This window comes from Aspergillus puulaauensis, chromosome 8 (assembly GCF_016861865.1).
Source record: "Aspergillus puulaauensis MK2 DNA, chromosome 8, nearly complete sequence".
Classification (NCBI taxonomy): Eukaryota; Fungi; Ascomycota; class Eurotiomycetes; order Eurotiales; family Aspergillaceae; genus Aspergillus; species Aspergillus puulaauensis.
In genome coordinates, this window is record NC_054864.1 from 2,460,706 (window position 1) to 2,480,718 (window position 20,013).

At 51.6% G+C, this 20,013-nt stretch overlaps 8 protein-coding genes across 8 annotated transcripts; 3 read left to right on the plus strand and 5 right to left on the minus strand.

Annotated features, from left to right (window-relative positions):
• Window positions 1–122: 122 nt before the first annotated feature.
• On the plus strand, window positions 123–3,170 carry APUU_80943S (hybrid sensor histidine kinase/response regulator; the record flags this gene model as incomplete). The annotated part of the gene is made up of 7 exons (XM_041697280.1): window positions 123–142; window positions 206–697; window positions 749–1,399; window positions 1,447–2,418; window positions 2,477–2,738; window positions 2,788–2,902; window positions 2,959–3,170. 7 exons carry the CDS (start codon window positions 123–125, stop codon window positions 3,168–3,170), a joined length of 2,724 nt encoding a protein of 907 aa, XP_041562826.1.
• A 673-nt stretch (window positions 3,171–3,843) lies between these two features.
• On the minus strand, window positions 3,844–6,153 carry APUU_80944A (Zn(II)2Cys6 transcription factor; the record flags this gene model as incomplete). The annotated part of the gene is made up of 5 exons (XM_041697281.1): window positions 3,844–4,413; window positions 4,465–4,679; window positions 4,724–5,022; window positions 5,070–5,233; window positions 5,317–6,153. 5 exons carry the CDS (start codon window positions 6,151–6,153, stop codon window positions 3,844–3,846), a joined length of 2,085 nt encoding a protein of 694 aa, XP_041562827.1.
• Window positions 6,154–6,381: 228 nt separating this feature from the next.
• On the minus strand, window positions 6,382–7,967 carry APUU_80945A (bZIP transcription factor; the record flags this gene model as incomplete). Its single annotated transcript, XM_041697282.1, has 4 exons — window positions 6,382–6,796; window positions 6,845–6,954; window positions 7,000–7,628; window positions 7,682–7,967. The coding sequence occupies 4 exons, from the start codon at window positions 7,965–7,967 to the stop codon at window positions 6,382–6,384; spliced, it is 1,440 nt and encodes a 479-aa protein (XP_041562828.1).
• A 988-nt stretch (window positions 7,968–8,955) lies between these two features.
• APUU_80946A (uncharacterized protein) lies at window positions 8,956–9,561 on the minus strand (the record flags this gene model as incomplete). The annotated part of the gene is made up of 2 exons (XM_041697283.1): window positions 8,956–9,252; window positions 9,307–9,561. The coding sequence occupies 2 exons, from the start codon at window positions 9,559–9,561 to the stop codon at window positions 8,956–8,958; spliced, it is 552 nt and encodes a 183-aa protein (XP_041562829.1).
• Window positions 9,562–10,705: 1,144 nt separating this feature from the next.
• Window positions 10,706–11,334, plus strand: APUU_80947S (uncharacterized protein; the record flags this gene model as incomplete). The annotated part of the gene is made up of 2 exons (XM_041697284.1): window positions 10,706–10,809; window positions 10,866–11,334. The coding sequence occupies 2 exons, from the start codon at window positions 10,706–10,708 to the stop codon at window positions 11,332–11,334; spliced, it is 573 nt and encodes a 190-aa protein (XP_041562830.1).
• Window positions 11,335–12,964: 1,630 nt separating this feature from the next.
• On the minus strand, window positions 12,965–14,719 carry APUU_80948A (cytochrome P450; the record flags this gene model as incomplete). The annotated part of the gene is made up of 6 exons (XM_041697285.1): window positions 12,965–13,162; window positions 13,215–13,343; window positions 13,399–13,500; window positions 13,557–14,321; window positions 14,376–14,461; window positions 14,512–14,719. The coding sequence occupies 6 exons, from the start codon at window positions 14,717–14,719 to the stop codon at window positions 12,965–12,967; spliced, it is 1,488 nt and encodes a 495-aa protein (XP_041562831.1).
• An 843-nt stretch (window positions 14,720–15,562) lies between these two features.
• Window positions 15,563–16,849, plus strand: APUU_80949S (uncharacterized protein; the record flags this gene model as incomplete). The annotated part of the gene is made up of 4 exons (XM_041697286.1): window positions 15,563–15,724; window positions 15,771–15,807; window positions 15,854–15,936; window positions 15,989–16,849. The coding sequence occupies 4 exons, from the start codon at window positions 15,563–15,565 to the stop codon at window positions 16,847–16,849; spliced, it is 1,143 nt and encodes a 380-aa protein (XP_041562832.1).
• A 1,493-nt stretch (window positions 16,850–18,342) lies between these two features.
• Window positions 18,343–19,802, minus strand: APUU_80950A (uncharacterized protein; the record flags this gene model as incomplete). The annotated part of the gene is made up of 4 exons (XM_041697287.1): window positions 18,343–18,566; window positions 18,625–18,718; window positions 18,775–19,659; window positions 19,716–19,802. The coding sequence occupies 4 exons, from the start codon at window positions 19,800–19,802 to the stop codon at window positions 18,343–18,345; spliced, it is 1,290 nt and encodes a 429-aa protein (XP_041562833.1).
• Window positions 19,803–20,013: the final 211 nt, after the last annotated feature.

Consider the following 20,013-nt stretch of genomic DNA (forward strand, 5'->3'; position numbering starts at 1 on the left):
CACTATTTAGACTGCACTTGCAACCGCTGCTCGTGCGAAAAAAAAAAGGCTATCGTTGTCGAGGACTCTTGTCTACACTTGGTGCTGCTAGGCCGCACAATCAACATCCATGTGAGCAGGAAATGGCCTATTATCCGCGCGCGTAAGTTTTTCCAGATTCAATGACGGTCGCAGATTTTCTAAAGTGTTTTTTTGACAATTACAGTGAGAGCCTCCGCCCAGCCGCGGGGGCTACTGACTCCCTCGCGGACAGCGCCCACGCCAAACGCCAGCTTGATGCCCTAATGACCTTCGTTAAAGAGCACAACTCCTTCAGGGAGCTTAATGGGGTCGCTGGTTTCTCAGGTAGCAGTGCGAGTCGCCTCCGTGCACCGTCAGTACCAAATATCGAGCAGCTATCGATAGACGACTCGAGGGCTTGGGGTCCCCAGCTTTCCCCATGCGACGGTCCTGCACATATCTCGCCATCAGTATCGCCGCGCCAAAGCATGGTATCACACCCGGATGCACATGGACACGCCCGGAACCAGTCTGGCGGCACTGGTTACCTGTCTGTATCGTCGGAGTCTTCTTCCATCCCTCGCGAGACCTCCTTGCTCTACTCGCGGGCCAGCTCGCTGCTCCTGGAGGGGATGGGGACAGACGGTGTCTTTTTCCTAAACGCACCAAGGAGTAATTCTAGAAGCAGCTCTAGAAGGTTAGTCTAAATTGGTCATCTTATTTAAACATCGTCTTTAACCAAGTACAGGTCCTCATGTGTCAGTCCTTGGGAACTGAATGCAAGGTCTGAATTTCCCGCTGTTCGACGCGGGTCTATAAGTCTTTCATCCGATAGTGAATGGCATGAAAGGCCCTGCGAGTTACTCGGGTCTGCTGTCTGCAACAGGGTTCAGGACAGTTGTGATATGAATTCCTGTTCATTGACAAAAGGGCTGCTGCATGAGCTTTTCATGGCCTTTCCACAGGGAAAAATCTTCAATTCCCTACCCAACCCAGCAGACGATGCAATCAATCCACTCTTAGTGGAAGGCCTAGCACAGAGCATCCCAAATGCACATTCCGTACTTTTTATGCCCTTCTGGGACTGGGACAAGACTCGTTGGATAGCTGCCGCCGTTACTTGGACAAGCCATGCCAATTTCACAGAAAATGACCAGCACTACATGCAGGCTTTTAGTGATGCGATGGTCTCCCAGCTGGCCCAGATCGATCGTGTTGCAACAGAAAGGACAAAGTATGATCTGCTCTCCTCTGTGAGCCATGAGCTTCGGTCGCCTTTGCACGGCATGCTCGCCAATTCCGAGCTCTTGCAGTCGAACTGTCTAGATCCTTCTCAGCAGGAGATGCTAAAGATGATCAAAACATGTGGAAATACTTTGTTGGATACGATGAACCATCTGTACGTCCTACCTTCCATTACTGCACGATATATCTAACAATATCCAGACTCGACTTTGCTAAAATCAACAATCTCACCAACTTGAACAAACTCCCTTCCAAGGGTGGCCAAATGGATGAGATGGCGTCGGATTTCGATCTTGATGTCCTGGTAGAGGACGTTACTGACTCGCTCTACGCTGGTAACCGGGCCTCCTGTAAAAGGACTGAGAACAATGCGCCGCATTCTCCCGACGATCTTACTGTTATTGCATGTGTCGAGCAGCGTGACTCTTGGAAGGTCCAGTCTGTCTCTGGCGCCTGGAGACGAATCATCATGAACGTACTAGGCAATGCGTTCAAATTCACACAGTCGGGACTGATAGAAGTCTCATTGACCCATACACAAATGCGCCGCAACGGGTCCAGGTCCAGCCTTGCGGTTATACAGATCACTGACACAGGGTGTGGGATCTCTCGGGACTACCTTGACAACGGAATATTCATTCCATTCTCCCAGGAAAACATCCTAACCGAAGGCGTTGGCCTTGGGCTTAGTATCGCACACCAACTGATAACGCATCTGGGCGGCCAGCTTGACGTTAAGAGTGAGGCTGGCGCTGGGACGCGAGTTGAGATTCGGATTCCCATTCAGTTTACCGAGGCAACTCCCACTCTTGCGCCGAATGGTTACAGAAGGACATGGAAGAAGAAACTAGTCTGCCTCGTGGGTATGAATCCAGACATCTGCAGCAGGAATGCAAGGAATGAAGCCGAAATCAGGCGCAAGCTTGCGATTCAGGATGCCATGAGCAGCACGCTTCTACGACATCGCAGTTGCAGGCTGTCATTCAGCGACAGTTTGGATCATGCCAACGGGGATATTGCAGTCGTTGAGGAATCCATGCTCGGAGGTCTTGCTGCAGCAGGTCCGGTGGAGACTACGTGCAAGTCTCTCATTGTGCTTGGGAGGTATGGCAGCTCAACTCCGATAGACCAGACCTTTCAAGGCGCAGTGAACGTAGTCTATATTCCACAGCCGTGCGTATTACCTTACCAACATACCGATATCACTCTCCGTTGGACTAACGATACCTAGACTCATACCCCGAAGGGTCTTCCAAGCACTAGAAAGACTTGGAGTACTGGTCCCCAGTGGCAGTCCGGATAGGTCTTTCCTGGACTCTGCGTCTGAATCCAGCCAAGGAAACTCTCTTGCTGAGGTTTTCGCCATGGCCAAAGCCTTGGAGTCCCCGCCAGCAGTTAGGGAGAGTCTATCAGAGTACCCTTTCCGACCACCAGAGCCTCGAGAGAAAGGCCTGCACGTTTTAATCGTCGATGACAATGACATCAACCTGAAGGTGCGTACTATCACGGTGAGGCGTGTAAATGACATATTAATCGTTTCAGGTCTTATCTACATTCATGCGCAAAATAGGCTGTCCATACGAGACCGCGTCCAACGGCCAAATCGCCGTTGAGAAATACAAAGCAGCCCAACCACAATTCGACTACGTTTTAATGGGTTAGTATCCTTATCGCCGTTTCTCTATCTTTCAGACCACCGACTAACTTGTTTAGATATATCAATGCCCGTCATGAACGGGATCGTCGCGTCGAGCATCATCCGCGACTACGAAGGAGAGGCCTGTCTCCGGCGGTCAACAATTATGGCTGTAACGGGGGTCGGCTCGAGCGAGGTACAAGAGGAAGCCTTTACTGCTGGGATAGACGAGTATCTTGTGAAGCCATTGGCGCTTTCCGATCTGAAACGAATCATGGGCATATCTTGACGGCGCTGGGTACATTTGCATACACTATATTAAACGGGCATTAGACGGTGTGGTCTTTTGTTTATTATAAATAATACAATAATCATATTTAACGATCATTTTTGTAGGGTAGAGGTGCAATAAAATACACAAATAGTTAGTTTGGATGGGTATATATATATTAGACCCACCGTTGCCCTTGATAACTCCGACCTCCCAACACCGTCCATCAGAGCAAAAGTCCGAAAGCGAAATACATTTTACCCGCTGCGGTAGAGTACCAGATTATCGTGTACTATTATATGCCCGAAAACGAGATGAATATTAAGCTGACGACAGAGTTTAACGCCTTCAAGGATGGGGCAAGGGCTTGGGGGGAAATTATTAGGAGGGGATGTTTCCAATGTGTTTACAATTTGAAATTGGACTTAACCCTGGAGATGGGGTTGGTTTCAAATTTTTTTTTTTCTTTTTTTCTTTTTTCTGTTTTTTTTTTTTTTTAGGTCTACGGTATCTGCTAATTTCGAAACAGGGCATGGTTAAGCGTTCGTTTGATAAGAGGTGGTTAGCTATCCTGGTACGTGTTGCAACGAACATAAATTGTTATTGACTTCATAGTGTTGGACATGGTCGGATATATATACATAAAAGCAGAAAGTGTGATCCTTCACTCAAGCTATTCAATAATTACAGTTCATACCGCCGGCGCATCGAACGCCGGACTAACAGAGAAAAACGTCTCCAGATCCATAGTCGAAAAATCAAAGTCCCAGCCCATATCCGACAGGGTGAAATCAAGGAGATCCTCGCCGCTCCCTGTACCACCGGTTGTGGGTGGCATGTCCATGCTCTGCTCTAGCGGGTTTCCTTGGAAGTCGTAGAGCAGTGGTTGTGATTGGGCCGGGGCAGGGAGGGTGGTGGTGTTGAGGGCACTATTAGGTGCAGCTGGTACATTTGAAAGTTCTCGTGAAGTGGGCACAGTATATGGCGGTCTTGTGATTGCTGGCGCTGGACTCTGCGTAGTAGGGGATTTGGATGGCTCGGTTTGAGGGATCCATTCGTAAGCTGGGTTGAGCTGTTTGAGGATGGTTTGGATAGCAAGAATAGAGGCTTCCACTGCGTCAGACTGCTTCATGCCCGTAAGTGCTCTCAGTGTGGCATGGGCCCAGGGAAGATGGGACGGGGCGAGATCCTTGCCGTGCATGAGGTCAAATATAACCGCTGCGCAGGAGCTCGACAAGAAAAACCCGTGATATCGAATGCCCTATCCATGTTAGTTGGGCGATTTGTTCTTCAGTCGCAACACGTGACGTACCCTGACTAGCTCGTTGGCTGTATATGACTCGCACAGGAAATGAATGGTCCGGCATGCAGCACTCAGTGCATACCCACATGCTTCATTCAGCCAAGGTGGTATTTCGCGCTTTGTGCTGTCTTTATCTGAATCCTGGCCGGTTTTTGTCTCCTGATTCCATCGACCACGGAATATTAGGAATGGTCGGAATGTGAGAAGGATTGTATGATAATAAACTAGAACATCAGCATGAGTTTCAAGAAGAGTGCGAAGAACTCACGAGTGATGCACATAGTCTGCTGCACCCCAACGCCACCCGGTTGAGGTCGCTTGTCAAGCCCAAATCCAAGCGCACGTTGCATTTTAGAGTCGAAGGTCCGTAAATCGTCCCATATGGATTTTGCAATTCTCCACATTTGCAGTAACGATTCATGGTGTCGGCCATACAATTCATCCGCCGAGCGGCAAATGGCGTCCGACAGGAAGATCAACGCCTGGCAGAAAGGGTCCTCTGGAGTGGGAATGCCAACGTTCCTCCGTGATAGTGAGCTCGGCCGTCCGAGATGGAAGCATATCCAGCTGCATTGGGTCAGAATACTTCAAGTATTTCACGAGGGGCTACCAACTTTTCATATATATAAAGATACCAAAATGTGCGTCTTCTTTCTTCAGTAATCTCCCATGTCTCTCCACTATCGTGCGGCGATTCTTTATGCAAACCAGCAGAAATTGCCTTCCGCGCTGCAGTCCCAAGATGGAGAAAGCACGCATTTGGCCTTCCGACCTCGTTCTGAAAGTGAGCGTGTTCGAGGTTAGCTAGTGCTGTCAGCATCGGGGAAAAGGGCCACTTATCATGAACATAAATAATTGCACCGTCTGGATATTCACAGTGTCGTCAAAAGCGCTGCAGGACACCTTGACCTGCTCATACAGGACATCACCCCAAGCATGATTCTCCTCCGTGATCAGTGACCCTAGCGCCAGCGCCATAATAAGGATGCACTGGTGTTTATCAGTACGAGGGGGCGGCTGCGATCCATATATCTGCCCAAGACGGCGCGCGAATTGCTCAGCCGGCCAGATAGGCAGGAGGCCATAAAGCGTAGACAGAAACGCATCAAGAAAGCGACGCGCCAGATCATAAGACAGGAACATGATATGCGGATCGGCGCCATTGGGCCCCCTTGCCGAATCCTTGTGCGGATGAGCCGGGATTCCAAAGAAAATAGTCCGGAAGCTGAGCATATCCAGTCCGGCGCCGGCTTCCTCGACCCGGCCGTGCGGCCCATGGTCGTTCTGGCCGGTCTGATGAGCCGTGAGATCTCGGTAGATCTCGTGCATGAGCGCGAAATGGGATGTTGAGCCATAATAAAGCTGCACCTTGTTCGAGGGGGAGGTCATATGCGTGGCTGAGACGCTGTTGTTGAAACTGAGGGGACGCTCCTCCCGGTGGGCCTGGGGCTGCATCGACTCGGGCCGGGGCGGTCCATCGAGCCCCAGCCTGTCCCCAGTGGGATGGCTGGTGTCGCCCAGTCCGTGATTCCTTTTCCGGCGCTGGCGGATGACTTCGCGGTAGATGCATGGCGTTCGGCGAAGTTGGCAGGTTTTGCATGGGTTGTCGCCGCTGCACTTGATCTTGCGTTGGCGGCACTCTTGGCAGGCCTTGGGGATGCGCCAATTGGGCGGGGCGGCAGGCTCGTTGTCAGCCATGAGCCGGGAAATTACCTAGATAGGCCGTGCGAGGTGATTCGGATATATGCCAGAGGGAATTGGAAGAGAAGTAGTTGGAGATTGGTGGTCGCTCGGAATTGCGGGAGAAATCTCGGATGGAAGTCACGTGGGCTGCCGTCATCGTTCATCATCAGTTACAAAGTAACAAAAGAGCAGATTTGATATCCTATGCACCGCTAATATACAGACTCGCTAAATTCAAAATTGCTAAAACAGTTGACTCCGTGTTGACCAGTCCGCCGGGAACGCTGTGAACATATTCGCCGTGACTGGATCGAGCCGCGATACACTCTCGTGGCCCATCCCCCCATTACCCAACGTTAATGTGTCGCTGCCTACAGTGACCGGTGTTGGCTCTGCATCGGCTGGAATTACGTTCACGTCCGCTTCCAGATCGGGGTACTGGCGGAAGAATTCGGGGGTCATGCCCCAGTTTTGTAGGTCGTAAAATGACTTGCTAAACGCATCGGAGAAACGATAGAGTCCAGTTTGGCCCTGCTGGAGAAAACAGTCCTGTAATCTGTATGGCCAATTGAAACGGAAACAGGTCCAGAACGTTGACCAGAACTTCTCAGAGCAGTGCTGATGGGGGAATAGAATCAATCGCTCTCGAAGGGCAGGCCTAACTTTGTTAGTTCGAAATAGCATAGACGCTTCTTGGAAAACTCACCAGACCACAAAGTCTATCAGTGGCTTGTGTATGATACGGTGCTGGGACGGCCGCTGCCGCATGAATTTTGGAAGATGGCTCAGGTTGGGCTCAGACGGGTCGGATAGGTACTACGAGGGTTAGCCAACGCCAGGGGAAACAAAGGTAGAACGTACGCGAAGCATCAGGCTGAGCACCCTAAGGATGCCTACTCGCTCAACCGCACCACAAGTGCGCCAGACGGTCTCGTCCGCCGTTCGAAGCATGGTCCAGACCGGGTCCAGCGGGTGCAGATGAGTGACGGCATCCCACCCATGGACTACAGCGCGGATTGCAATGTCGGCATCGCGAATTCGCTGATCAGCCATACTCCGTGTGCACGTAAGTGCAAACCGGCCGAGCATGTCGTTCATGTATAGCAACTGTTTACAGCAGTCACATGGAGGTTCTGTTGAGTGCACAACCGCTTGGATAGGCATGGGCATATCCATCGGAAATGTGTGCAAAGTGCTATTAAACGGGACTGGAATGTCGTCGGCGGGCTTCCCCGTCAATGACAACCCAGCGTGCATGTCGACAAACGAGCCATTGGGGGAGAATTTGTCGATCATGCTCGCCTCATCAAAGGCTGGGCTCGCGGACTGTTGGGCAATATGACAGTGGCCAGGCGCTAGGAGGTTGGAGTGTTGTGCGATATCTTGAATTCCCCCGTTCGACCCGATTTGCTTGCTATTTTCGCTGCTGGGCGACGTTGATCCATCTTCGGGAGGCGGCTTCATGTTGTTGCAATTTTTGAGCGCGGTATCTAAAATCAAATGGGGTCAGTAGGAGTCGTTCAGGATAAGGGAGTTGACGTACTTGCTTCAGCAAGGCCCCCGTTGATTGCCTTTTCGATCGACCGCAGCGTAGTCCGCAGGGCTTCGTTCGCTTTGCGCTGCACCTCCAGCTCATCGATCAGCTCTTGGACATTGCCGCTGTTATGGAAACGGGTCAGTGTTTCGATCCGCGACTCGAGATGGGCGATAAGTTTCTTGGTCTTTTCGCGGGCGCTCCTCTGGGCTTGTCGGTCTTGCTCGCGCTTTCGAGCAGCTCGATCGCCGGTGAGCTTTGTTGCCTTGGGCGTTGTCTTTCGAGTGGTGTCCATCGCGATGCTAGGATGGGTTGATGGACAAGGATGCCCGGTCTGGGGGCAGGGAAGCGAGCGGTAGGCTCCTTCGTAGGCGGGAAGCAGCAACGGCAATAGATCCTCGGTTCTTGCAAGCCTCGCCTTAAGATGCGGTGAAGCTGCGGTGAAGCCACGAGAGAAACGGGAAGATGGGTTCACATGCCAGCCAGGTCCGTTAAGAACCGGCGATCGATGAGATCTCCTTCTCCGCGACGTTTTACGGACTTAGATTAACGACAAGGTGCTAAGGATCGCCCCCGCCCATTCACGCGTGGCAAAGATGCAAACCCCGGGGTGAGCCGGTTCCACTGCAGCAAATTTCCGTAATACCCGACGGGTAACAGGTATCAGGAACCGATGGTGAAACAGCGGGGAGAGGACAGCTGCAGGCAGGGCGCGACCATGAGAACAACGAAGGAAGGGGAGTTGGAGCGGGGAAACGAGGTCCGGGGGTGGTGAAGGGGGGACACTGGCCGACGCGCAGATGAGATTGAATTTGAGGATGAGGAGAGCGTGGGGACCGGGGTCGAGAACCGCAGGAATCGCAGGGCTTCGATTGGGCCAAGTCAAAAGGGCATCGAACCGGTGGCACCAAGTCCTGGACAGGGGGAGACTGGACTCGGCGAGTGGATGTGGAGGAAGCTGCAACTGACTGAGCCTACGGTAAACAGCCGGAGCGGAAAAACACTCGGCTTTTCCGAGTCTTCATGACTCGCTACAACACTTCCGTACACTTGGTTTGACTATCATTCAGATTATTCATTATCGTCCGTGGTCATATTATCCCCATGCACAGCGATATTGCCACGCGCAACAATATTCGTTTACACATAAGACACAATTTCCTCTTCTGACCATGGTTCCCCTCCTTCTCAGGCGACCACTGCTGATCGACTTGCGTCACGGGAAAGCTGGTCACGTGTACACAATTGCCCTATCCGGCCATGGTCCGCCTACCGTCCACCATTTACCCCAGAAGAGACCCCAGAAGCGCTGAAATGACCTGCGCGACAGCAGACACGAGCGGCGCCACATCGTTGATGAGGCCCTTGACATTATTAGCGAATTCCTTAGTCAGCAAGATGGCTGCGTTATCAAGCAGAGTCGTGATCTTGTTCAGCGTCTCCTTGGTGAGCAAGCCGCTGACGCTGGAGAGCAGAGACGGTAGCTGGTCAATCAGATTCGAGGCGGCGTCACTGTTGAGAAGGTCTGATGCTGTAGACACCAAGCTCTTGATTTGTTTTGTGGTTGGATCCCCGAGCAGCTGCAAATTGAGTCAGATTGACTGTGCTAGGGGGTAAACAGTGATGAAACATACCGCTGCTAATTGGGTGACGACGGTGTTGATATTCTTCAATGAGTCTGAGGATAAGATCTCCTTGATAGAGCCGAGGGAGTCCGTCAAATCGCCGATAATGCTGCCGAGGTCGGTCTGCCGCTTCATGAGAAGGTGGAAGTCCTCTGTAGTGATAGTGGCCGGAGCAGAAACGGCCTTGAGTTCAGGCTCTACAGCAGGGATGGCAAACACAGTCATGGGCAGCAGGGCCGCTGTGATGTACTGGAAGAACTTCATGGTTGCGATAGTAGCTTGAGGCTGTTCTTGTTGAAACTAAAGGCAGTACTATCGTGCGGGTTTGTGGTATTGGGAGAACCTGGTCAGGGAAACGGGGCTTGAAACACTTTCTATGCACCGTAGAGACGCCTAAGCTTCTTATAGGTGCCGATGTCTCTGCCCTCCGCCGGCTGTCACATTCTCAGAATCAGATATACCGATCGATCATCCTCAAGCCATCCCTGCGGCTGCGGAGATGACCTTGCGGGGTACAGAGCCAAACAGGGATGTATTAGATGAGTTGACAACAGTAGTTAATTTGGAGGCTTCGTGCAATGGAAGTCAGATATTGATAATCCAGGTCGCGACTCATGTCCTCTGACTCGTGATGGTCGTATTGGGCCCTTGGATTTATATGCTAAGCGAGACTTGGTCCAGCCTCTGAACTATATCACCTCTTGGTGCCTAACATATATATCTATAGCCATACAACGAGTGACATCCGGGACCGAATGCATTGCCGGAAAGCAAATTACTGCAGCGATTGAATGACTCTAGTATGTGGGTGAATACTTCGTAGATTGCCGTTTCGCCGTTGCTAACATCGTATAGCTTCCGATTAACATCTCGGGATGTCTCACTGCGGACCCCATCGCGGCGGAGAACAAGGCGCCACCCTCGGTCAACACAGGCCGCCGCAACCGTTGAGTCCGATTGGTATCTCGTGAATCTGACAGCCATCTAAATTAAGGTGTCGTGCATTGAGACACCTCCACTGGCCGCTCGGAGTCTCCTCCGCAAACCCTGATTCATACGGGCCGAGTCAGATATACTTAACCCTATATGCAGCCCAATCACAACCATCGGCCACAACAGCCTCAATAAAATGTCCGAGGTTTGGCGGCGGCTTCGGCCGTCAGAAGCTTTATACTGTTACGTTGGCCCAGGTCAACGGTGTCAAACGCCCTGAGTCGACTCACCCGTGCTTTAGTCGGCAGCGTCTAGAGTCCCATCGCTGTCCGATCGATGCATCCCCGCATTTTAATATAAGGATGTAATGTAGCTGATCTTATGTATAGACTTGGGCTGTCCTTGTCCTGATCCGTGTGACGGCCGTTTCGCTTCTGCTCAAAATCAAATTCCATACAACGACAGACCACCCAGCATGCACTTCTTTCGCTACATTGCCCTGGGGTTTATGAGCGCCATTGGCGTTCGAGGGGATGAGGTTACAAAAACAGTCAATGCAACAGAGATGCAAAATGCTGCGTAAGGGACTTGGTCTTGCCATCTTGAAAGCAATATAGCCTAACCTCAGTATACAGAGACACCCTTCTGTCGATGTTCCCAAGCGCCACTCCATATACAGCAAACTTCACAGCCCCAGGCGGAAACCTTCTACAGCCACCATCATCCCTCATGAAGGACATTTTCACCGCTGTACCTCCTACAGTCCTCGCTCAGCTCATGCTCCCCACCGGCCGCAGCGCAATTGCGTCCGAGTTCCAGGCTGGCAACACCCCGAGTTGGTATCAGAGCCTACCCACAGAAGTCAAGAGCTACGTCCTTGCCATGAAGTCCCAGGTCGGAGCAGGAAACGTCGATCTGAACGCCACTCGTACCCCAGCGCCTACTTCGTCATCGTCTGCAAGTGGAGGCGACTCCGACGGCGAAAAGGATGGCGACAGTCCTTCTACGGAAACATCATCCGGATTTGCTGCACACGCCACTGGCGACGTTGCTGCTAGTCTGGCGGGCGCCCTCGGTCTGCTTGGGTTGGCAGTAGTGCTGTAGACTTAGGGTAGTCCAGGCCAGTCTGTCGGAGGAGAGAACGCTTAGGGAAGTCGTTGTGGTCATCATCTGCATGTATGATAGCGGAGTTCGACCCTTGGTCCATGGTATAATAATCTTGGAGGGGCAGCTGACGATAACGGGCTGTTTCAGAGGAAATGAAATGTTTACGACAGATAAACAACCCTCCATGGCAGATGTCGTTCTCGTACATCCCCACGTAGGCCACGAACCCTGGTATCCTCTTCCCCACAAACGAATCACCAACACCACAAGTAGCCGGTCTCTGACCTGCATGTAATTCGTGTCCCTGCGCAGTAATCACCCCGATGACGTTTTCTTACATATATTAATCCCGAGTCAGGCGTGCCTCCCAATCTATTCTTCGCCTTAGCCTCAATGTGATTGGCCGTTATTTGCCACAGGAAGTCTCTCATGCAAGAACGGTCTAGCGAAGGATTAGCACGTCCTTGGTCCTGCACCGTGGAAAGAAGGGAGTGCGTGCCTGGATGAGTGATGGTGTCACTGCCAACTGCTGATGATATTATCGTCTCGTATTGTGCGGGGACCTGCAGAGATCGGAAATGAGCACGGATCACTGTCGGGATTTGCGTGTCTCGTTCTTGTCCCGAGAAGGCTTCTCGGTTACTTCTTTTGGTCTTCGCGGTTAACCACCAGCAGGTGGTGTCCTGCTGTTCTTTCTTACCCGGGCCACTATGCACTTATCTCTCACGATCGCTCAAACACGCACATTTCGCCATTGTTGGGATATTTGTTATTATGTGCTCTACTCTACAGAATCAGATGGCAACTGACAAAGAATTAACTGAAACACCGGCCACTACCCTCATCCCGTTTTACGCTCGCAAGATCTAATAATCTACCAACTAACAAAGAATACAGACATTAAATAAAAGCCCACAGTGTCCGGAGACCACAGCCAGATATCCATTTCATAACATGGGATACCGTCCCGAATCTGTCCCGAAACATGTTCATGCACGCCGGCTCCATCGATCTCGCCGCGTCGATGCGCTGCAAGCCCTAAATCCTAATAATAAACGGCAAATACCCCCATTCGCGAAAAGGCAGAACAAGCGTCGTCCAGACTGATAGTCGGAAATCGCTCGAGCTCATCCTGTCCTTGTATAAGGCGATTGGTGCTGCCCTGCCTCCTCTCGGCCCGAGGGGTGGATCTGGCTCTGGTTCGGGCCGGGGAGATGAGTAGGTTCTGAATGGTGCGTTTAGAGCATTAAATTAGGGCAACGATGAAAGTAGTAGAGGCTATCCTCAGCTACCGTTAAGAATGCACTGGAGCTTCCGCACTTCCCCGCAGAAGAACTCCCGTTTCAAGATATTCCGCGGGTCAACGAACAAGAGGAGTCTGTGTAATCCGTCAAGTGGGCCTGGAACTCAAGACCGCCGATTATGGACCTTTCAGATAAGATATCATATTACTCTTCCGTTGTAGGATGTCCAAGAGTGTAGACGTTAGAATGAAACGGATATCGTTTTTCGCCATCTCTTTTTTTAATCACCGTCGGCCTCGATGCCGTCTGGAACTTAGGGATGGACATCTTACTAGGGGACTGAATACTTTATAAATCTGAATGCATATACATTGCTAGAATATCTAGCGCAGCCCCCCTTTTGCTTTGGATACATAGCACGGCCACCCGTATGGAACTGCCGTGAAATAAGCCATATAACTCCAGCTCTGGTTCGGATTTTGCTGGCGAATATCATAATCCCGAACAAGGGTCGCGATGACCTTGGAGAGTTCAATGGTCGCCAGGTTGCGGCCAGGACAAGAGTTATATCCAGCACCGAACTATGGAAAAGCTTTAGTACGTTTTTGTAAGGGGCGCAAAGAGCCAACATACCGGCATAAAGTACTTCTCGATAGCTTTTGCTTGGGGTCCAATCCATCGGCCTGGGTTGTATTCTTTCGCATCGGGTCCGAAGAATTCCGTGGAATGGTGGATGACCCAGGGGTTGACGCTCAGCTTTGTCTGCGCGTCGTCAGTATAACAGCCCTACATCACAAAGGAATACCATATAACGTACTCCTTCCGGAAAGAAGCGATCCCCGATTGTAAGACCGCCCTTCGGTGCCAACCGCGCGAGACCGAATGGGACTGGACCGAAAATACGGAGTGACTCTTTGATCTATAGAGGTCAGCCTCCGCGGAGCTTAGTACAGCGCCAGAGTGGGATTGACATACACAGGCCTGTAGGTACTCCATGTTCTGGGCGTGGGCGTAGGATACAACGGGGTCGTTACAGCGCCCTTGTGCTCTCTCGTTGGCAATTTCTGCACGGAGGGTCTCGAGGTGCTCTGGCTTCCGAAGCATATGGTACACAAATGACTGCAAGGCACCGCTAATGGTGTCCGCTCCAGCGCCGACAGTGCCCGTGGCCGTAGCCTGTAAGTCAGTTATCGTCATGCGCTCAGGATGCTGTTCTAATGTCTTCTTCCAGTGTTCGATCATATCGTTGCGCGGGCTGGGGTTCGCCTGGCGACGCTGCAGGGCAGCCATGGTCGTATCGAAGAGATGGTTGTTCGGCATCAGGTTATATTTCGACAGCAGTGCATTGCCCAAGGTCAGATTATGCAACCACTGGAAGTACCCAGCTGCAGCGATATACGCATTCAGTGCGCGCGAATTGCCTATCGAGCCCCCGAGATCTTTTCCACTCTCCAGGAACCCAAAGCTCTCTGAGAAGACGACCTCGCCGATGATGTCGAAGGCAAGGAAGTTGAACCAGTAGTCCAGCTCAACGGGGTCTTGTTTCTCAGCGAACTGATCGAATTTGGATAGCATCAGTTGAATCATGGCGTCCATGTACGGCTCGGACTTTATCAGGTTGGACAGAGTATACGCAGACGCGACATTTTTGGCTCGCTCGACTCGGCGCTTGGGATCGGTTTCGGACATGGGGGTTTGGAAGCGCCGGTCTGGCAGGGCCAGGACTTTGTACCATGGTGCCTGCGTAGATTAGATTAGACTGTGCCTATGGATGCGATTGCGCACGTAGGGTACCTTTGGGATTGGATTCAACAGTACGCCGCGGATGGCGTCGGGATGGCAGACGCTGACTTCGTCGTGGGCGATGCGGATGAACGGTCCTGCAGGTTGTTACAAGGTCTTCTGCTGCAACTGACTCTGCGTATCATACCATGATGCTCATGCTCGCTTATACTTCGAACGTTAATATCGCCGGTGAATATGCGGATGATGTGCCACAGCCGGGTGCACGATGCAAGGAAAGGACCCGGAATGTCGCTCAGCGGGGAGTGATATCGTCGCCACAAAAGGCAACTTAACAGATAGACGGCCGTGCAAATAGCTGCAGTAGACAGGTCGAGGGAAAGAATGGCAGCCATGGTGAGGCCACGGTAATGGGCTGCTTGAGAGGCTGCAGAGGTCTGGATTCCCCTCGTCGCGTAGAGCTCTGGAGGGGCGCCCAGCAAGGTACTTTTGTATTGTCCAGGCGGACCAGTGATCGCGTCAGCATTTGACAACAGGATCTCACAGGAGACTAATCGTTATCGAGCTGCTGGTTTGCCTGGGCGTGGCGCCGTCGAGGAGCTAACGACGCCAAGGGGAAGCCGGCCCAGCCATGAATTGCTTTTCCGGGAGACAGGTCTCAGAGGTCAGTCTCGAGCAGGTGAGCTTGTGGGATGTGTTGGAATTGGAGAGGGCTCTTCTCGTGTTGTGAATCATATGCACGCGCATTGTGGTCTGTACCCGTTCTCTGCGTTGGCACCGAGACCCTGTCGCAGGCTCAAGACCTGTCCAACGCAGGATCCTATTATTCAGTGGCACTGGAAAATAGGACCCTGTGGACACATTTAGGTCTTGCAAGCTCCACAGCGGTTCGGCTCACTGTCACAAAAAGAACAACGGCACCAAATGGATCTACCGGGCTATTCAGATTGGACGGCGGCTGATGCAAAACGTCCCAGGCACCGGCCAGGATCGAGATCCCAGTTCGAATTCCTGTCAAGTGGATATCACAATGACCATTGATGATCGCTGCGTGTCTCTTCCAGGCCTGACACTTATCGGTGGCATTTCTTGATCCCAACGACACCTCCGATCGGGGCGGCGCATGGGGCTCGATGGAATCGATCTTATATCGCCATCTCGCCCGCGGCTTTACAAGTGCTGCCTCTACTCCCTTCTGCATTGTCAGTCCGTATTGACGAACGTCGTGTCGCGGCAGGATGGCTGTGTTTCCCATTGTCAACGGCGCCCAGAAGGCGATTATCGCTGTGGCTGCTATTTTCATGGTGCTGCCAATTGTTGCAGTTACTTTGCGCATCTACGGCCGTCATCTGAAGGGAGTCGGCCTCGACCTGAGTGACTACCTGATCATGGGTGGATTGGTAGGACTCTCTTTTCCGACTGTCCACCGATGCTGACAGCGTCTAGGTGTGTTCCCTTGGCTTCGGTTCCATTGACATATCCTGTAAGTTACTCGTGTGCTTGACAAGGCGGCCCTAACAAAGGTCCAGGCGTCGTCAACTGCGGAGTGGGCCACCATATGGCAGAGGTCGTGGCAGAGTACGGAATGGACCCAATAATGCTCTCCATGAAGGTTTGAATGCTCACATTCTACTGTCAAAGACCAATGTTAACACCAGTTCCAGGAACTCGTCGCCATCCAGATCCTATGGGCCGTCGGTAACTCCTGCGTCAAGCTCTCCCTCCTCTCCTTCTACTGTCGCGTCTTCTCCTTTCCTCGGTTCATCATGGCGGCCAAAGCAACGGCCATATTCATTCTCCTCTGGGCTCTCGCCGTCATCCTAGGCGGGTTCCTCCTCTGCCAGCCATTCGCGTTTACCTGGGACCAAAGCATCCCCGGCGGCCATTGCGGTAACCAAGTCCTCTCATACCAGATCACCGGCGCCCTCAACCTGGTGACAGACCTGATGGTGCTGACCATGCCAATGCCGTATCTCTGGAAGCTCGAGATGCGCGTATCGCAGAAGGTGCCTCTCATGGCGGTCTTTGCTGTCGGGCTATTGTACGTATCTCCCGCCCTATGTCTATTCCACATACCCAGAATTAACAGGTCCAGCGTCTGCATCGCAACAATCATGCGCCTCGTCTCTCTCTCCCTCCTTGATTTCACCGACCTTACCGATAATATCACCGAAGCGATGATCTGGGGAACCATCGAGCCTGCCCTGGGCGTCACCCTAGCCTGTATCCCCTTCATGAAGCCCATATTCCCCTTCTCCCGGTCCATGGCGAACTATACGCAGTCCGGGCGGACGGAAAGCAGTCGCGGGAAAGTGTTTAGCAAGAAGGGTTTTCGACATCCATATGATCCCTATCCTTTGGAAACGATGGTTAGTACGGCTGGCCCGCAGGATGGTGGGCCGGGTATGCAGACGAGGCCGGATAATGCGTCGGATCAGGAGCAGTTGGTTCCAGAAGGGGAGCGACAGCCTGGAGAGGGAAAGGGAATGTCAATTGTAGTGAAAAAAGATTTTGATATGAGATGACGGGGTTATTACTGGGTAGTGGGCTAATCCATGAACAATCTGCGAAGTTAAGCTATTTCTACTGTGTCCATTATCATGAAGAAAGAGTAGCAGACCCCAACTTGAAATCACAGAGGCATCTCCCAAAAGTGTACCTGTCACACGGTCGAGCTGAAATATAAAAGCCTCAATGAGACCTGTAAAACTAACGTACACACGCAAACGCCAAATCAGCTATACTCTATGCATCAAGACGCAGGTACTCGAAAGCTGAATTCATTGCTGGCACTGGTGTTAAAAATGACTATCATGGGCTCGCATCCTTGCAGGCTCTCGACTGTATGGACGCGAACATCTTGTAGCTCAAGAATACCACGGATTGCCGTATCTAATTCTTGCTTCTGCGCACGGTAAGATCCCTGGTCCGACGGTTGACAAGATTAGAGTCGTGGGAGTTGTGCTGGTGAAGGTGTACTCGTAGCTGCCACATGCTATCTCGGCGGCACTCTGGTGCTTCTAGGGCGTCTAGAAGAGGCGTTTTTGCCTAGGGGTCGGCTTTTTGTAAATTCATATTGCGTGGGATATGTGCAGTGAGACATACTGTAGATAAACCCTCTGCTCACGGATCTTGCTGCAGCTCGTCCCATGATATCGGATTGCGAAACTAATACGGTGAACTTTTGGTGAACTTTGGCCATTCCATGCGGAAACGGCCGTACCAGACTTCCAGCAACGATCTTACTCCTTGCTGCGGTGTTGGAATGATGCTTATCACAATATCAGGACTTGCGTCTTCCCAACTGCCCATCACATTGCTAACGGTGGCAGCCTCATTGACATCGGCAAGTAAACGCTCGAAAGGGTATCTAACCGCTGACCGGGATACCTGACTGACACATAATGCAAGGCTGGACGGTCCGGACAGTCTTCCATCTTCCAAGGTCCCTTTGACGAGTTATCACTATTGACTGGCTGTGAATTGGAAAGAGTGCTGTGGTGGAGCGAGCCGGGGGAGAAGACAAGAATCCAGTGATAGAAGAAACCCAAGCGAAAAGACATTATTAGGCTAACTGGACATTTGTTGCAAGTAAGAAAGCTGACCGAAGGGCTGTGGGTGCTGGGTAGATTTGTGTATCGGTGAATGTGTGAATATGAGAGCGGCAAGGGGGTAGCAGATGTAAATACGAAATCTGTTCGGAGTTCCACGCAAACTTGGAAGGTTAGCATCTGGAAGTATCTCACAGTGATAGATCAAGTGGACGAAGAATGCCGTGGTGTACTTTCCTAGGCCTATCTTGAGTTGTGGGTTTATACATTCCAGGGGTGGGTGGATATATGTAAACAATGTATTAGAAATTATTCTGCGAATCTCATTGATTAAAGGGTCCAATTGTTACAACCTGGAATAATTCCATATTCATAATACTTAGAGAGCATGTTTCCTTAACGGCTGGATTAGCGGTTCTGTATAGATTTAATTCGTGGAAGCAAGCACCAACGGGCATAACACAACGTCAGACCCTCTTCCAAAGCCTCGTATCGCGGACCATGAAGTATGTATCGTCAAGAGTATTGGTCGGACCAGCGGCCCCTAATTTTCCAACTCGCCGAGCCTTCCACACTCGCAGCAGTCCGGCACAAAGAGCCGCTCCGATATACATGAATCCAGTGTATATCTGGGTGCGGAGGTATGGTCTGTCTCCTGAAGTTCGCAGCTCCAGGCCAATGGCCTCGCCAACTATATTGAAGATATTCGTTAGTATTTGCACTTTAGGTATCGTGAAGGGGGGCTCTACATGTTGCTGGAAGGACGCAGACCAGCCACATAATTGTCAGGCACGACCGGATTTCCTTGAGAGCGACCACCTCGGCACTCAGCGGGGCCATGACCTGCGATGAGCGATCAGTATGGGACACTACATTGATATGCAAAGAAGGGAGCGTACAGTCCAGAAGGTCCCGAAGAGGATCCCACCAAAGAGGGCAAAACACAAGATGGCAGCATATGACTTCGCACAGACCCAAAGGGACAAGCAAAGAACACCACTGACAAGCGTGGCAGCGGTTGCAATATTAATACGCCCAACTGCATCGCTATAGTATCCCAACAGCGGCCGTCCAACAATCTGTCCAACGTTCAGGACAGCCGTCACAATCGACCCCTGCTGGGCATCCAATCCGATGCTGCGCGAGAACGTCGAGAGAGAGAACCATATCACCATGAAGCCCATCACACTGAAGAAGCTCCACCCGAGGAACAGCCAAACCTCGTAGCGTTTGCCAACTGCGAAATCAATGGCCTTCAATTCAGGACCTCCAGTTGGCGTACCATTTTGATTATTGTCACGCAATGCCAGGACACAAACTGAACTTACAATCACCTGAAAAATTGCCATGACGCGGTACGTCCAGCCGGGTCCCCAGCGGTCCAGCATAGCATTTGCCGCCAGGGAATAGATAAGTCCTCCTGTACCTGTACCTGCAGTTGTAATTCCCGCGGCCAGACTCCGACGCTTGGTGAACCATTGTGGGATGATTGACGTAGATGAGCTGTATTGCAGCCCTAGTCCCCAGCCATAGCAGATGCCTTGGCCGAGGTAGAGGTGCCAGATCTTATTACTCCACGACGCACCTAGCAAGGCGGCAAATTCTAGCAACACGCCGAGGCCAACCGAAAACTTAATTCCGTAGCGGTGGTGAACGGTAGTTGCAAATGGGGCGATCAAACAGGACTGCGATGCTGCTAATCCACCGATAAGCGCGTAGTCGAGATACGTGCCGGAAACGTAGTCGGGGTGAGCGAGGAACCATTGCATGAAGACTCCATAGCTCTGGAACCCTATTAGCACTTGAACCGTCCAGATGTTGGTGAAGGGCCATTGCTTACGGAAAGAATGCCCCAGTGGTGGGCGTTATTCCAGAAGATCGCAAGCACAATGACCCAGCCGTATCCCCCATCTGGTGGTGCCGGCATAACTGATAGCGAGTTCATTAAGCGGGTGTGGGAGCTATCGACAGAGGAATATACGGTGATTAAATACTACTAAAAGGCGCTAGCAATCTGGGCCATCGGTATCCCACAACCCAGGCTGATTACATATCACCAATTCAAACGTCTCCTGATTAGTGACCGGCCTTTGTAAACAGCAGTTTATATTAGAAATGGCAGTGGAAATAAAAGATTT